The 17,227-nt window shown below is 30.1% G+C and overlaps 2 protein-coding genes across 2 annotated transcripts; both read left to right on the top strand.

Moving 5' to 3' along the window:
- The first annotated feature begins 3,462 nt into the window (after nucleotides 1-3,462).
- LOC112280828 (membrane protein PM19L) lies at nucleotides 3,463-5,107 on the top strand. Its single transcript, XM_024516700.3, has 4 exons — nucleotides 3,463-3,699; nucleotides 3,900-4,071; nucleotides 4,261-4,309; nucleotides 4,544-5,107. The coding sequence occupies exons 1-4, from the start codon at nucleotides 3,555-3,557 to the stop codon at nucleotides 4,817-4,819; spliced, it is 642 nt and encodes a 213-aa protein (XP_024372468.1). The 5' UTR covers nucleotides 3,463-3,554; the 3' UTR covers nucleotides 4,820-5,107.
- Nucleotides 5,108-6,147: 1,040 nt separating this feature from the next.
- LOC112280830 (membrane protein PM19L) lies at nucleotides 6,148-7,441 on the top strand. Its single transcript, XM_024516701.3, has 3 exons — nucleotides 6,148-6,428; nucleotides 6,662-6,882; nucleotides 7,022-7,441. The coding sequence occupies exons 1-3, from the start codon at nucleotides 6,287-6,289 to the stop codon at nucleotides 7,187-7,189; spliced, it is 531 nt and encodes a 176-aa protein (XP_024372469.1). The 5' UTR covers nucleotides 6,148-6,286; the 3' UTR covers nucleotides 7,190-7,441.
- The last annotated feature ends 9,786 nt before the right edge of the window (nucleotides 7,442-17,227 follow it).

The raw sequence follows: 17,227 nt of genomic DNA, 5'->3' as shown, positions 1-17,227 counted from the left end.
GTTTTTGTTTTTTCGTTTTTTTTTTTTTTTCTATTTGAATGTGAAATGAAATTCTAATAAAATCATCCAATATCTAAGTTCATGTTTAGCATGTTGGTGAATAATCAACAAAAACTCTATTAAAAATGAAAAAAAAAAATTAAAAATAAAAAAAATAAAAAATTTCTTTTGCATTGCAAGGAACTTTGACAAAGACCAAATATGTATATGGATTAAGTTATGGTTGCTAAACACAACTGGCCTTTCCAAAGAAATTACCACTTACAACTGATTTTTTTGTCTTCAATTTTGCCAAAGATCCAATGATCTAAGTAAAATATAAATCAAATCAAAATGCAAAATTTAAAGAAGAGGACAATGAAAAGGAATAATAACCTGGCAATAACAAATAGAAACAAAAAAAAGAAAAAAATATATAAAATAATCATGAAATCATAAAATTTGTAGATGAATCAAATTACTTTCATAGAACACACAAAGAAAATATAGACAAATATAAAAAAATAAAAAATAAAAGAAGTAAAACACCAATTTTACATGTATATTTGGATATATTTACATGTGTATATTTACATGTAATATATGGATATATATATATATATATATATATATATATATTCTAAAATATATTTTTTTCTTTAGTACATATTTTATAATATTAATTATTAATTTTTTTCTTTAATAACAATCTACAAGCAAGAATTCTTTTTATTAATATATTTATATAGTTTTATTTATTTATTTATTTTTCTTTATTAAATTAAAATTTGATAAATAACAAATTTTTTGTTAAATGTATCATCTGTAACACAAATTTTTTATCTTCTTAAATTAATAACAATTTTTTTTGAAATATAATATTATATAATTTTTGTTTAAAATATTAAGTGTAGCATCTTTAAAATATATGTGTGGATGTGGGTATATGAAAATATTTTTAGAATGCAACTTGTGGTAATTAAAACGTCTTCTATAATTTTTATAGATTTAAAAAGCCATTATAAAAAATCTAACAACTTAAACACTTATTCCAAAAGCATTATCTTTTAGTTAACTTTAAAATATATACTTTTACTTTAATCTTTTTAATATTTTTTCATTTATTTACTTTTTTACTTTTAATAATAGTAATAATATAAATTCAATATTATAAAATATTTTTTATATTTTAGAAGAAAATTTGGATTAATTTTAAAGACTCAAATCTTGAAAAAATATACTATGATTGCAGCTTTTTAGTCTTCAGTACTAAATTGAAGACTTTAAACTTCTATACTATGGTTTTTTTGCATTTATTTTTTTGTAATTTCGACATGCTTGTAAAATTAAAAATAGAAAAATATGTAGGAAATTTCAAAAATAAATACTAATACATTTCCGTATAAAGCTGTTAAGCATTTCTCAATTCTACAACTTTCATTTTGTTCAACACCATTAACATTTAGAATAAACACTTAAATAATTATGTTTGTCTTACCAAACATGAATCTAGCAACATTTTTTTACATCAAAATATTGCAAAAATCATATCGACACATCCACATAGAGAGAAGCTAAACTTTACTTCTTTTTTATTTTTTTGTAGATGTGTTTTGAAAGGTACCAACGCCTATGGTATCTACGGAAACGACACAATGAAAACACACTATGTTTGATGCGGAGACATTATGGAGAAGCCAGCCCTGATAGCGTGCGCGGTAGTGGTTTGGCATCGGACCCGGCACGGCACGGGATCCATCACCTCCGCTTCTACAAGGCTGCTTCCCGAAACCCTAAAACCCTTCTCTTGCCGCTGCTTCGGTTCACTAAAACTCTAAAATTCTTTCTCGTGAAGCGTGACTGCGTTGGTTTTTGATTCTCCACCACTTGCTTACTTACTTTCTGGTGTTCTCCTCTCCCGGTGAGCTGGGTCCATCTCCGATCCTTGAAATCGGATCCATCGTCGTCCGCTGACAACCTCAACGGTGAAAATTGATCGTCGATATCGTCTCTGATCTGCATCGCGGGCGAAGCTCCCTAGTGATCTGCTGAGTTTGGCTTGTTTGTTTTTTCAGTGAGGTTGGGTTCGCTTGTTTGTGGTCTGTGCTAGTAGCGTTGCAGCCTGGCAAGTCCACAGAGATGGAATCGCTTGATCCTGCAGCTCGTTTCAGCGGTGGCTCTGTTGTGATGAGCAGTGAGTTTTTTGCAAAACGTGGCTCAGAATGCGTGGGGGTGTTGAGTTCCTCTGGTGTTGGTTTGGAGAGCACCCTGGCGGCGAATTCTTGGTGTGTTCTGATCAGTTGGATGAAGCAACTGGAAGTGGTGGAGGAGTTCACCAACACCAGATGGGGATGGTTACGGAGCTGACCCACAATTAATACACTGGATGCAAATTCTTGCCATGTAAACTAATGCATTCTTTACGATTGGAGGACTAAGAAATTTTGCAGTCATCCGACTACGAATAAACAAATCCACCCACTTCTCCTATTCGTGCCACTTGTCGAGTCCCAATGACATTTGTTGAAAAGGTAAAGTAAATACGACACAAAATCCGAATACTTCAACATGTCTTTCGCAGAGGAAGACTTCTCGCCTCGCTGACGGTTCAACGCCGCTCCGCCAGCATCCAACGAGCGCTGTGTGTGGTCACCGCAAAGGGAATACCCACACACAAATCTACCTCTATCTTTTTAGTGCAGAGAACCATCAAAAGCCTCTGGAAACGGGGGAGAAGATGCTTGCCTTGTGACTCAGGTTCCGGGGTGGAGGAACCCATGCTTTGCTTCTCGAATCCCCAGTACTGATGCTACGTTTTCTAAATTGGTGAAGCGCGAGAAGCCCGTTATACTGAAAATCCTGGAGGGAGAGGAATTTTTCTTGGAGATTTTGGGTTCCAACGACGAAACAGGTGTTATGATAATCATATTACGGTGTGCGGAAGCTAGATTGGTATATCTCCATTTAGTAAGCAATACTACAGATTGGGTAGAGCAGGCTTTGAAAGTTACAACTCACGCCTCTCAGAAGCATATTCTCCGTAGACAGTGCCCCCTGCTCGTGGAGCGATTAAGCTGGTCTTGGTGGGGGCACTGGGCTAAAGTAGTAAATACGGTTAGATGAACATTGGGAGCGAAGGAGTTTGAGCAAATGTTAGGAGTTTTTTTTTTTTTTTTTTTTTTTTGCTTTTGTTTTTGTTTTGTTGCAGTTATCCTGTCAAGAGAGGACGGATGAACTGGTTTGGTGGCCACCTCGCCATAGGTGCCGCGTGACATTGTCGCGGGCTCTCGCGAGCTCTACAGACGAAGCGTGGCACAGGTGGGTGCTTTTCCGTGGGTTCCTGCAGCACGTCATCGCATCGCCAGCTGCACCGGCCGATGTGGCAAATGATCCTTGGACATCGGAGGGAGCAATGCCGGCATTGGGGGTCTCGGGCTGCTCATATATAGCCTCGTGGTTATTGTCATCTAGAACCGGGGTATCAATCAGTTACGGTTGTTCAGCGAAATTTCAAGTTTGCGACGTAGCTTGTTGTGTATTCATTTACAAGCATCAGCAACGAGACTTGTGGAACGATGGCGAGTGTTGGGTTGGGCAGAGGGCTGGCTACGCCGCTTCTGGCTATCAATTTCGCCTTGTACTTGGTAGCGGCCATTTTGGCAGGATGGGCGTTGAACAGGAACTTTGATGCGGCCATCAACCGCGGTGAAGGCGCAGTCGGTACGTTCATCAATGGCAACTTTAAGATGTAGCTGTTTTAGGTGTAAGTCGCCGGGAAGTACGTTTTGGTAGTTAGTTGCATTGTTTGACTGTACCCTGCAGCTCCATAGTTGAACACTCTTTTGGCGCTGGATTTTTTGGAGTTTTGGTCTGGAAGCGACTGTTAAAATTGATGTCGGAATACGGTTGCGCATGCGCAGGAAATAATGTTACACAGGGCTTCTTCTTGCCGGTGGCACTTATCGCCTGCATGGTGGGATTAGCGTCAGTCTTGGCTGGGCTTCATCACATGCGTGTGTTCAGGAGTGAATCTCTCGCTGCAGCTGCTGCCACCTCGTTGATCGCCTGGCTCCTTGTTCTTCTCGCCATGGGGTATGCTTTACCCTTTCTCTCTATCCTCCGGACCTCTTGCTGAGGGTTTACTAAATGACTTTTCTTCCCTATATTCCAAGCATTTGTGTAGCCCGCCGGTTATCTTGCCGATATGGTAGTCGTGAGGATGCCTGCAGCTAATCATTTTGTACTGATCGTCGGTGTCTTTTTTTGATTGTGTGACTCCAGACTTGCTTGCAAGCAGATCCACACTGGTGGTAACCGCCCTAGAAGATTGGTAAGTACTCTTCCATCAAAGAGAAATAGCAGAGTCTGTGCATTCTCCTTGACAACTGGGATTATTTGTAGACAATCTCTGCTCGTCTTGAATTCAACCTTCGGCGTTTCAATAGTGTTGGGAGCCCACCACTACTGCAGTTGAAATAGTCGGGTTTCATGGCTGAGCGCCCCAATGCTATTGTGCACAAAGAAATCATTTCTCATCTGTGCATGTTTCTATGAAATGTTGCAGAAAGTGGTGGAAGCCTTCATCATCATCTTGGCTCTTTTCGAGCTCCTGTACCTCCTCTCCCTCCACTTAGGATTCGGAAGGGCAGGTAGTCACCACGGAGCTGGAACTGGAATTGGAATGGGTGGAGTGGGTCATGGCCACGGCCACGGCCACGGCTCCCATGACCCTTCCATCCCCGCTCACAACCACGAACACCACGTCGACTACGGCCGTCACACTGACATGAAAATTCCTGTGGGCCACGTCCACAACCCTGCTCACCCAACCACCGTTTGAGCATCGTCGATCGATGGACTCGTGAATTGTTGTTCTGCTACCATTCCAAACACTCCGATCAGGCGTTCAGTCGAGATGGAAATTGCACCGAATGGTTAACGTCTCTGTATATGTGTGACCTGTAGTTCTAAAAGGACGAAGTTCAACTTGTCGAAGCCATAGTTTTTCGAGGTTTTCGCTCGTCTCGGTATGGACAGCTGCGCGAATAGGTGGTGCCGACAGTCACAGGGATCATCCTTGTTTCACGAATTTGTATCATATGTTAATAAACAAAACAGTTTTGGAGCAGTTTCACTGTCCTCTTCGTGACAATGTTGTCCATTTTATATTGAATGCTGTTGGAAAATGTTGCGTTGGAATGTGTGCTGAGGTCGTTCCCAGTTTGTACTTTCTGATGCGTTGATCTTCCTGAAAAAAGTATCCAAGGTCGCTATCGTCTTCATAGTTCTCAGTCCGTCGAATTGAGAACGGATACAAAACGGTCTTATAGGTGATTACAATCTGTTGGTGAGGGAAACGTTTTGTTTGCCACCATGATTGTATTTTTCATTCTTATTATTTATCTATGTATTCCGTTTTTGTTTCTTTCCGTGTTGTTTTCGCGTGCCATTGAGTATGCTCTTATGGGGAATACCTTTTCAATCTGTTTGAAGTAGGGGTAGGTTGGTCGCTTTGTCACAGTGGTCCATATTCTACATTTTCGCAAACCATGCAGTCCGAGTCTTATTTAAATCCCCTTTTCCCCATAGCACGATACATCAGCTACATGCCTCTATCTCAGCAGATTAGAATCATCATGCTTGATAACCAATAACAAGACCGCACGCTGAAGATGTTAGCAGTCGATAATTCGAGTCATGAGGATCCCCAGTGGTACCTCACTTGCCTAAGAAAATTTTAAACAACTGTCGAAATACTTGTAAAAATCGTTTAAACCACGCGGGAATTGTTTCAGTTTATCGGTAAATCCAGTGTCGCAACATTGATCTCTTTCTCCTTTTCTTTCTCCGCTTTCGCAGAGCCAGAGCCAACAGGTGGGAACACTCTTCCTTGTGATTTCTATGCTCCCTGTTTGACGACTTTTGGCACAAGCGGACCAACCCCCTCTGTACTACTTCCCCCCTCATCTGCAGATTTATCACTGCTGATGTGCTCAGGCGGGGAGCACGAAAATGGCCGCCAGACCTGACATGCTGTACGAAAGGAGCCAGTTACCGATTCAATAGAACCGTTGGGACCTTGCAGACCCGTTGGATGCACAACACCCTTCACGAAAATGTGTTGCTCATAAATACCCAGGTTTCCTCGCCCTAGCTGTCTGTCATGCTTGCATATTTCGCCGCCATTCCTACTTCTAAAGCCCCTTTTTGTTTCTTTCCTTCTTCCACTGACCGAGCCATCAGCAGCTTGTGGCTACCTGTTATCCGCTAGCTTCGGTTTGTAGCTGAAAGTTGAATTTCGTCAATTATGGCGATAGGAATAGGCCGTTCCCTGTCTGCCCCGTTGCTGGTGATCAACTTCATGTTGTACCTCGTCTCCGCTTGCTTGGCTGGCTGGGCTCTCAACCGCAACTTGGGTGCTACCATTGGAATCGGCGCCGGACCCATTGGTAAGTTTTTGCGTTCTTGTGAAGCTATGTGATTCTTAAGCTGCTGTATGTTGGCCGGCAGTGCGGCAATCTCATTCAGTTACAGTGCTCGTGTCGCGGTTTGCTTCTTTAAACGGCACTGTCTCGGAGACGTGTGTCATGACCGTTGCCGGGTGCATATGAATGCCTTCTTGCTCTCGCTCAAGTTATCGGACCTTGAGCGAGTCTGATGCAACTTTGAATGTCTTTTGCAGGCAACATTGTGACTCCAACCTTTCTACCCCTGGCACTCATTGCTAGCATGGTGGGTCTTGCTTCTGTGTTCGCCGGTATCAACCACTTGCGAGTCTTTCGCAGCGACAGTCTGTCCTCAGCTGCATCCACCTCCCTCATTGCCTGGTTGCTCACTCTTCTTGCCATGGGCGTCGCTTGCAAGGAGATTCACACCGGCGGTAGCAACCGCCAGAAAAGAATTGTAAACTCCATGCCCCACTGTTCTTAGCCTTTATTATTAGTTTTCATGGTAGTTGATTGACTTGCAGTTTGGTTTGTTCCGATACAGTTGTAATGTGACACCCCATATTAACTGCTGCATTGTTCTCCATGCGATACAGAGAGCTCTTGAGGCGTTTATCATCATTCTTGCTCTCTTCGAGCTCCTGTATCTTCTGTCGTTGCAAGCAGGCCTCTTCGGAACCAGCGACGGGGGTTACGACGAAACCAGGTCTGCCAACGCCAAGACCAGCACCACATACGGCACGCCAACCGCTGCCGCCGTCTAACGACAACACGAGAATCACATTTTTCGAGCTTTCTGAAATGTCGATGTGTTCTTATTGCCCTTGTGTCTACCAGATTAGTGACATCCTATGTTCAGCTAAATCTTCCAAGGAGGAGGTGAATCAAGCTTCATTTAACATTGGCAGGAATGACTTCCTTGGCCAGGAAGAGTATTTATTTGTGCTACAGATTCCCACTTCACTGTACCGTTTGTCCTTGAATTTATGCAAAATGTTTCCGAATTCGATACGAAACCAGTATTCGTCTATTAAATCTTCGCTTCCTCTTGTCTGGAATAAAAAGTGCGACTTATTTTGTAATTCTCATCTGAGCTACCTGGTACTCAACTACGAGCTTAAATTTTTCCTTGCTGAACCATGGAGGCTTATGGTTTTTCCTCAAACATTCGAAGAATACTGGCCCAACACACTGCTATGCGGCAACATTTGTCGAGGTCTACGTCACATACAGATGCTAATGATCAGTGGAAGCTCACTGTAAGCAGAGTGGAGCATGATGTCTGAGATGGATTGAACAATGAACACGAAATCGATGAAGTAAAACAGGCAATAGAACTGCGGATTTTAGGCTATGGCTAGAGTGATCTGGTGTGAAATTCCTGATCATCCTCAACATTCCTTACCTTCCATCTATCCAATGCACCAAAAAACAGCAAAACATTCATTTTTCTCCTGAGGGTGGAACAGCATCAAACCCACATCACTTCAACAATTCTGCTGCTCCTGCGAGGCTGACACAGACGTGGGAGTTGGGATTTTCAAGCTGCAGACATTCTTAATAAGATTATTCATTCTGACTGTTGAAGAATAGAATGGAGGTGGAAACCAGGTGTGCAAGAATCAGTACAAAAGTACTAAATTGGTTGTACCTACTCATAACAATACTTATCCCTTATCTAACAGTGGATATAATGGTTTGGAAGGCGGCTCAACAGACAAAATTGTGCGTGTATTGGATCACATCAACATCTGGCAGTTACTAGATGCTTGTTATTCTCAAGGAATGTTAGACCAGTTGGATTTGGTTTTGATCTTGCATTCGTGTATGTATATCTGTGTATATCTACTTTTTTCTTTTTAGGGTAGTCCCTTTACATTATTGTAATTTCTGACATCTTTTATAAAAATACACATCGGTGAGTGGCATTTCGACGGAAGTCATTGAATATAAGAAGTTTAGAAGGGCATCATCTTGTCATTATGTTGAATCTTAACCTGATCTTTTTTATATACTTACTCTACCAGAAAGACCATGTTGAAACACTGAAATAATTTATTTATTATTGAATGTTTCGAACTTGTTATATACCGTTGACTCCATTTGCTACTATTTAAAAAAATATTCTTACTTAGCAAAATTATTATTCTTTTTACTTACATAAATTATTTTGTTTTATTTTTATTTATTCATTTCAATCTACTTTGTATACACTTATTATATGGTAATTAGAATGAATATTCGTGTCATTTTATTTGGGTTGATTCTATAGATTTTACACTATTTGTACATGTTAATAACTAAAAATTGAATTTCTCATATTATTTACTAATGCTTTGTTAATTAAATCTTAAAAATATATTATTTTTTTGTTTAGTAATAAATAATTCAAAAATAATAAGTACAATTGATTTCAAAATTAGTAATTTTAATGTTAACCTAATTGTATAATAAAAAAATACAAAGTTATCACATAGTATTTAAAAAGCACATAAATTGATAGTGTATTATCTATAAGATTTTAAAAACTAATTATTATAAATACATAAAAATACATATCTTATTATTTTATACTAGTAATTTTAAAATTATATGAATATTTATTTATTAGTATTTGGAACATAATTTATATTAAATATTAACATTTTAAAACTATTTATAACTTAAATGTAAAAAATATCATGATTTATAAATACAAAATATTTAATGTTTAGATACTAATTTATCAGAAATAATAATATTATATACATACTAGTATTTTTAGTTTAAATTTTTTCATGATTTTCTATAATATAATTTAAAATGAATTTAGTAGAAATAAATTAAAATTTTAAACATTATATTTTAAGAAAATAAATAAATTATGCTTCATGAAAAATAAACTATTTTTTTTTATTGTCATCTATGGTTGATTGTGCTTGAGAATTAAAGCATGCATAAACTATTTTTGTTACTTTGTGTACAACTTTTAAAATCACTTAATTTTGTATAAATTAAACATTAATATAAATTTCATAAATTCAATAATTTTGGATGTTAGTCAATTCTTTTATTTTTTATATTTGTAATTTATTTATTCATATTTTTTTAGCTAAGATTTATTTTGATCAAGTATTTATCTTTTTAAACATGTACTAAGTTTAGTTTGTTTCACTTTAAACTAATATGATTATTTATATTTGATTTTTTGTAATGTTTCTAAATTCTTATATATATATATATATATATATATATATATATCGAGAGAGAGAGAGAGAGAGAGAGAGATATGTGTGAATTTTATTTTAAGTCTTAAAAAAATTCATAATTCCAAATTTGAATTTAACTACCAAATTATTATATCTCTTTTTTAAATATTACTTAAACCAATACCTGATTTTTTTTATAAAAAAAACTAACTTCTGTTTAACATGTTTAATCAAATAGAATATACAATATATTGCAAGAGCACTACCTCCCTCTCCTTCTTTACTCCCACTTCTTAAAACTTCTCTAAAGGCAACTTAATTACAAAACAAGAAATTCTATCATAATATATCTACATATCTATATTTTAAAATATTTTTAAAATAATTAAATTTCTTTTTATATTAGTTTAGAAGTAAAATTTACATATTTTAATTTATAAAATTGGTTAATTTATTTTTATTCATTATATTTTAATTTTATAATATTAGTTTATATTTCTAATGTAGTTATTTTGGAGACTATTAGTCTAAATTTTATAAAATATTGAATGTGGAATTTTTGGTTCAAAGTATATTATTATCTATTTGACAATTAGAGATACTATGACTTCTTCCAAGATATTAATTTTTAAGCATCCATATTTTAAATTTTTTTAGCATATATAATAAGCAATTAGAATAAGAAATAAAAATTTGATCTTATTTTGAAGAATATTTTTATTTCGTAACTTCATCTTCTTATTACTTTTATAAGTTCTATCTAAATTCTAAATTATTCATATTTAAATAAATTAGATAACTAAGTAGAAATTTAAAAGTTAATTATTTTCGTTAGATTTTACAGAAATTTCATTTTTATTTAAAAATGTCTTCAATGGCTTTTATATTTTTAGAATTGAAGAAAATTTATAAAACAATAATGTAGTTGAATTTGGAATTCTTTTTACCTATATGCACTTCCAAAACATGTTTGATTTTATTACTTGTTTCTAAGATATGCAAAAAAAATAATGGATGTACATTTTAATGGTAAATTATTATTTCAATTTATTTATAGCCACTCTTTTTTGCCATATGAGCTAAATAAGCATTTTTTTGTGTGTACTTAAAACCTAAATTATTTGTCTTACTATTTTAAATAACAAGTGGATTCTTTGATTATATTATATCTGGTAGTACTTAGATTTAATACTTGATAATTTCTAAAAATAAAAGATTTGCAAGTTTTTGTTCTATATATCACTATTTTTGTATATCTTGACCGATTGTGACCATAAGAATGGTTCTAATAGTTACATGAGAATTTGATATTCTCCTTACATAGTTTTTTAGATTTTGTTCTAAAGCTATTTCAAAAAAATTATATAAGCATTTTATTAAGTTGTGTGATTTTTTAGTTTTAAAAATAATTTTAATTAAAAAAAATAGACCAATTAAAATATGGCAATTTAGATTGTATATCAACTTGATTTGATTCAATATGTGAAAGCCTACAAAAAATAAACCTTGTATCTTTTTAACATTTAATTGTTGTAAAAGAAGAAATACTACAAAAAAAAAATGATTATTTTTAAATTTATAAAGTCTGGTTAAATTATTGACCTTAGGTGGTATAATTCCATCTCTTATTATCTTATATCAAAGATATAAAAAATAAATAATAAATAAACTCTCTAGAAATTTTTATCTTATCAAAATAGTTTATTAGTTTGTACAACTTCATATAAAAGTAGTTGATATTGGTCAAATATTTTACACACATTTTAAATTTTATAGAACTTTTGTGACCATAAATAATCACTTTTGTGTTAGATGTGGCTATTTAAAAATAAAAAATCCCAATTAGAGTATATAAATATATTCCAAGCTACATAGAATTATATAAGAAAATTCAGACGAATAAAAGATAATACAAAATTCTATATTTTGTCTATTCTTTTTCTAATTCGTGAACTTAGAACTCTATTTTCATTAAATATTAAAATAATGCAATATCAAGCTACTATTTATTTAAGATATTTAATTTATCGTTCATCATTTTATATCTAATAAATTATTATAAATTTAACTTTCTAAGGTAGAAAGTACCTATATATATTATTTACTTTGGATCAATAATTTTTAATTTTTTATATTTAAAAATTAGTATTTTAATCAAGAAAATTTAGAACTACTTAAAAATATTCTATTCTTTAACATAAAACAATTCTCATTAATTTCTTAAAATTTATAATAGCTTTAAATAAACTTATTAATATACAAAGAAATAAGAACAACAAATTAAAAAATTACCATTGTCTATAATGACACTTCAATCTAAACTAAATTTTATATATTATTAATAGTTAAGTTTATTCTTTATTCTTTTGATTAATATATGGTCAATGTTTTATATTTTTAGGGATTATCTAATAATAATAACGTTAAAAAAATCATAAATTAGTAAAAGAATTTAAAATCTACTAATTTTTTTATTAAAAAATTATAATTTATTATATTTTTAATAAGAAAAAAATTCAAATAATTTGTTTCTAATCTAGATGGTACATTAAATTTTCAAACTAAATTTATTGATACATGCACATTTGCTTCTTTAATTTTAATTAAGAAACAGTGGAATCATCAGCATATAATCTGTTTATTATAATTCTAATAGATATTTAGGCTATGTGCATATATATATGTATAATTTTTTTTTGTTATTTTTGTCTCAGATTGCTTCTTGATGGTCATATAAAGAGTTATTTTTACTATTTAAAAATTATGAATATTTCTATCTTTAAAGAATTTTTAGTTAATGTGTATAAATCTTCTTTAATCTTCTTGCTTATAGTTTAAAACTTGATTTAATGGGTTTAAGTCTATTAAAAATCGTATTTTATAGATTTTGATGCTCTAATTTAAATTTTTGATGAGCCTTTATGATAAATCTTTAAAAGTCTAAGTAATCTCTAAATCTTTAATAGACTCAAATTTTCAATTTTTAAAATTTTTTACAAATACTCTTATTCTAATAATAAATGCATCTATTCAAATTTTTTTTGTTTATATTATTTTTATTAGTTATATAACTCTTAAACTAGCTAAACAAAAATCATTTATCTTGTTAGTAGAAGTTCTGAACTATAAATTTTGTAGTTGAATTATCAATTCTATGGACAAATATTCTAGTAAAATATCATAAATTTTTATTTTATAATCTTAGATTTTATTCTTACAGCTGAATAACTAATTCTATATATATTTAAAACAAATCTAGTAAGATCTCAATGCCCTTTTATTCTATTATTTTGAAAATATTTAAGACTTTTTAAAGATTTTTTAATATTCTAAAAATAATTTAGATTTTTAAAAGACTCTATGTATTCTTTCTATTAAAAGATGCTATTCTTATATGGTATTTATATTTTTTACATGCCAATTTTATTAATTAAAAATTTCTAACTTACTAATATCTTTAAAAATGCATTGTATTATCTATTTTTTAAAAAACATGTTGTTCTTTTTATAAAAATTTCTACTATGACTAGTATTAAAGTTGCACCATAGCTAACCTTGTCCTTGTTTCTATTTTGCATCCTTTGTTGATTGTCATCCAAACATACTTTTAGATCTATACAAAGTTGTATTGATACTTGACATATTATATGTTGTGATTAAAATATGCCTACTTTAGGTATAACGAAGTAGGCTCAATACCTACTTTAAGTATAACGAAGGCATATAAATGACCTAACAATGACCAAAGGAGTAGCAAAAGAACATATCAATCTTATCAAAGTCTCTTCCTAAGAAGGTTCTTTTTAACACAATAGTGTTATTTTATAACCTATATTTTTTCTTTTAACTTTGATTCAATTTTTTTTAATACCTAATTAAAGTATAAATATTTCAGATTTTAAAATTATTTTAAATATATATATATATATATATATATATATATATATATATATTTTATAGTTTTTAGAATCTAAAAACTATGGTTTTCATTAAACTATGTCTTAAAATATAAAAATCAAGATAAATCAGGATTTCTATGAAGGCAATATATAAGAGACTTGAAGTTGTTATCTTTTTTCTTTTTTTCCTTTTCTTCTATTCTTCTCTATATTTTATAATATATAATATAAATCATTTCATTACATAATATTAAAATATTGAATAATTTTCTTATATTTTTAATATTAAACATTTAGTTCAATAGTATATTATCAACATATAATATTATTTTTCTTATTTAAATACAAACATTATAATAAGGAATTTGAAGAATTATATTGTCATACTATGTGTTGTCTTGTCTTAGAACACACCAAGAATCTAGTTATAGAAGGTAAAATTTGAATTTTGCAACAAAAGAAGAATCCAAAATTCTTAATAAAATTATTAAAAAATCTTAATTAAAACTTAGAAATTCTAATCAAATCATAATTAAATCCTTTAAAATCTTTTTAAAAATCTATAAAAAAATTCAAATAATTCATAATAACATCAAAAAAATTATAAAGAACATTAAAAACAATCCTATAAAAATTTCTTAAAAAAATCCTACAAAAATTATAATAAAAGCTTAAAGAAATTATAAAAGCTTCTAATTTGCTTGGATGTCAAGCATTTTCTTTCTTTAACCTTGATGTTAATCCACTAGAAATTGTATCCCTTTATTTTATTTTTTTATTGCTTCAAAACTTTACAAAAATTCTTCAATCTTAAATAACTATAAGCTCACAAAGTTTTGTCACAATTGAACTAGCATATTGTATAAGATCAAAGAAATTTTCATTGAATATTGAAATCCAATTTTTGAGATCTTAAATCAATAGAATTTTGATAACCTTTAATTTAAGTTTTTGATTGACCTCAAACTTACAAAGCCTATTTAAAACAAGCAAATTCAAAATCCTATAATTTTTTATTAATTAATTTGCTATAATATTCACAAAAAATTATATATGTAATTTTTTTATTTCTTAAAATATCATATCACTTTAAACATCTCTAAATTTGAAAAACCTTCAATAATTCTATATTAATTCAAATCATCCAAAATCAATACTTAAAAAAATTTAGCAAATTTGCTCTCTAATCTTCCTCTTTGATCAACAAAAGAACCTAAGAATTACTATAGGTGTGTACTTTTGTGCTTAAGGTGTATGGTTTAGATCCTAATTTAGAATTAACACCAAGTGTGTTAACTACCTTCTTATCTTTCACCATTCATTTTTAAGATATAATTCATATTTTTTTCTTTTACTTTATAACCATACTATTGAACAATGCAATAAGCTATAGTATGATATAAACTTCTATATTTTAAATGCATCTTATTAGTATGATATAATTCTAAAGAAAATAAGTATAAAGATATAGATATAAAAAATATGCATTAATATTTATCACTATATAAAATATTTAGTAGTTAATATGATTTTTTATTGATATAAAAAATAATAAATGACTTTAAAAGAAATTTATAGAAGTGATTTGTTAATTTGAAATATTTTCATTATAAATAGATATAAATAATCTAGATTTTTTTAAAATTAATAAAATTAATAAAAAATGGCATGAATTAAATATTTAGATGTGACTTAAATATAATATAGAAAGTAGATGATAATTCATCTAATCAAAAGAAATCAATGGTTATAAAAGAAGCCAATCTACAATATGATCTTAAAACAAATAAACTTCATGAACAAATTCACTTTGTATAGGCATTTAAGATTTTTCTAACATAGTTATAAAATTAGAATAATCATCTCAATAAAATAGATTGATTTTGTGTTTAAAATATGAACTCTAATCATATCAATATACTAAAATATTGCATAAAAAGAGATGGTGCATTATTACATTACTACTAAGTAAAATTTCTAAATTAACTTATTTTTCTTTCACTAAATAATCTTTTTATAACTAAAACATATACTAATAATAAGACCTAATAATTTGAGTTTAGGTGTGTGAAATATAGGCGTCATTTTAATAAAAGAGATATTTTTTAAATATGCTTAGAAAGTTTATTAGAAAATATAGAAAAAAATACAAAAACCATTAATTTTCATAAACTAAAAAATACCCAGAATAAAGAATTTAGGTGAAAAAGTGTATTCATATTTCTAACATAATGTCTAAAACAAGTTTACCAAAAAATTATCAAAATATACTGAAGGTCATTTAAACATATTTTGAATAAAAAATTTGAAACAAAGGACATTATATAATATTAGGAATAGAAAATGCTTCATATTTTAGTCTTAATTATTTTAAGATTTTAATAATAAAAAATTATATTAGAAAGCATACACAATATATTAAAAAGTGTGTCTGTAAAAGTCTTAGAGAAAATGAATTGGACTAGAAAAATTACCCCACTAAAGAGAGAGGAGAAAATTTTATATATATATGATAAGATAGTATAGATTTTTTCTTTTAGGAAAATAAGAAAATATTTTTCAGAAATATTATTAACATGAAAAATTATTGTTTACATACAAAAAGGCATCAATTTGTGTTACTAGAAATTTAACAATATATTTTATATAGCAAAGAAGTATGCATCAAGGTTTTTTTTTATTTTATATTTTTTCTTTATTTTAGGAGAAAATTCTAATATGTTATCCAATAAAAATATTTAAGTAAAAAAACATATAAAAAATTAATATATAAAGAAGAGAAGAACCAAAATTCACTAGCTAGTATTTAAATGATTCTATTTTTATTGCAAGAGAAAAAAACATTGGTAGTTAGTATAATAGATATTCTTCAAAAATCCAATATTGATAGTTAAGATATTAAATATTAATTAGACCAAATCTTTAACATATTGGCATCAATAAAAAAACCTACAAGTTACTATAAGATATTTTATTTATACAAATATTTATGAAATATTAAAATTATTGAATTTCATCTTTAGGTAGATATATTTTTATTCAAGTGATAAATCAATTCCTGATTACTAAGGTGAAAATAATTTAAGAATTTATGCATAATAAGGATTTATGTAGAAAACAAGGTAATCATAAATATTGTTATACTATCATCTATAAAACAATCATAATAATGTGAGCACTTTACAAAAAATATATATATATATATATATATATATATAAAGAAAATTTCAAATAAAAACATCTAATTAATTTTACCAAATTTTTCTAAAACATATATTACAAACTAATCAGTAAATAATCCTTTAAAATATGGATTTAATATAATTTTCAAAGGCATTATTTTAAAAATAGATAATGAAAGTCTAATATCCAAACTAATCTTATAATATATTTTGATAAAGAAATTATTTATGGCTCTCACTAAAAAGAATTAATATTTTTAGAGGCCTTCAATACTTGACTATAAAAGAATAAAAAACAATGGATCTGAAGTGTGACTTTACATTGGTGGAGCATGGTCTAAGATGACAAAGTACATACTAAAAAATTCTCATTTTAATTCTTTTAAGGAATAAAATAGGTTTATATGGCAGAACATGATGTTCTTTCTTACAAATATTTACATTAAATCTTATAGGGCCATTAAAATACATATATATATATATATATATATATATACTATTAATAAATCAATAAATTATGCTAAATAGAGAAG

The sequence above is a fragment of the Physcomitrium patens genome, chromosome 4 (genome assembly GCF_059467195.1).
Source record: "Physcomitrium patens ecotype Gransden chromosome 4, ASM5946719v1, whole genome shotgun sequence".
NCBI classification, from domain to species: Eukaryota; Viridiplantae; Streptophyta; class Bryopsida; order Funariales; family Funariaceae; genus Physcomitrium; species Physcomitrium patens.
This window is presented reverse-complemented; position numbering and strand designations above follow the sequence as displayed.

What these genes read in the sequence shown, in the direction of transcription:
- LOC112280828 (XM_024516700.3), top strand. Translation starts at nt 3,555, where the DNA reads ATGGCGAGTGTTGGGTTGGGCAGAGGGCTGGCTACGCCGCTTCTGGCT. An exon ending in CCGCGGTGAAGGCGCAGTCG is followed by an intron (nt 3,700 to 3,899) that starts GTACGTTCATCA and finishes GCGCATGCGCAG; the next exon opens with GAAATAATGTTACACAGGGC. An exon ending in CTTGTTCTTCTCGCCATGGG is followed by an intron (nt 4,072 to 4,260) that starts GTATGCTTTACC and finishes GTGTGACTCCAG; the next exon opens with ACTTGCTTGCAAGCAGATCC.
- LOC112280830 (XM_024516701.3), top strand. Translation starts at nt 6,287, where the DNA reads ATGGCGATAGGAATAGGCCGTTCCCTGTCTGCCCCGTTGCTGGTGATC. An exon ending in AATCGGCGCCGGACCCATTG is followed by an intron (nt 6,429 to 6,661) that starts GTAAGTTTTTGC and finishes TGTCTTTTGCAG; the next exon opens with GCAACATTGTGACTCCAACC. An exon ending in GCAACCGCCAGAAAAGAATT is followed by an intron (nt 6,883 to 7,021) that starts GTAAACTCCATG and finishes CATGCGATACAG; the next exon opens with AGAGCTCTTGAGGCGTTTAT.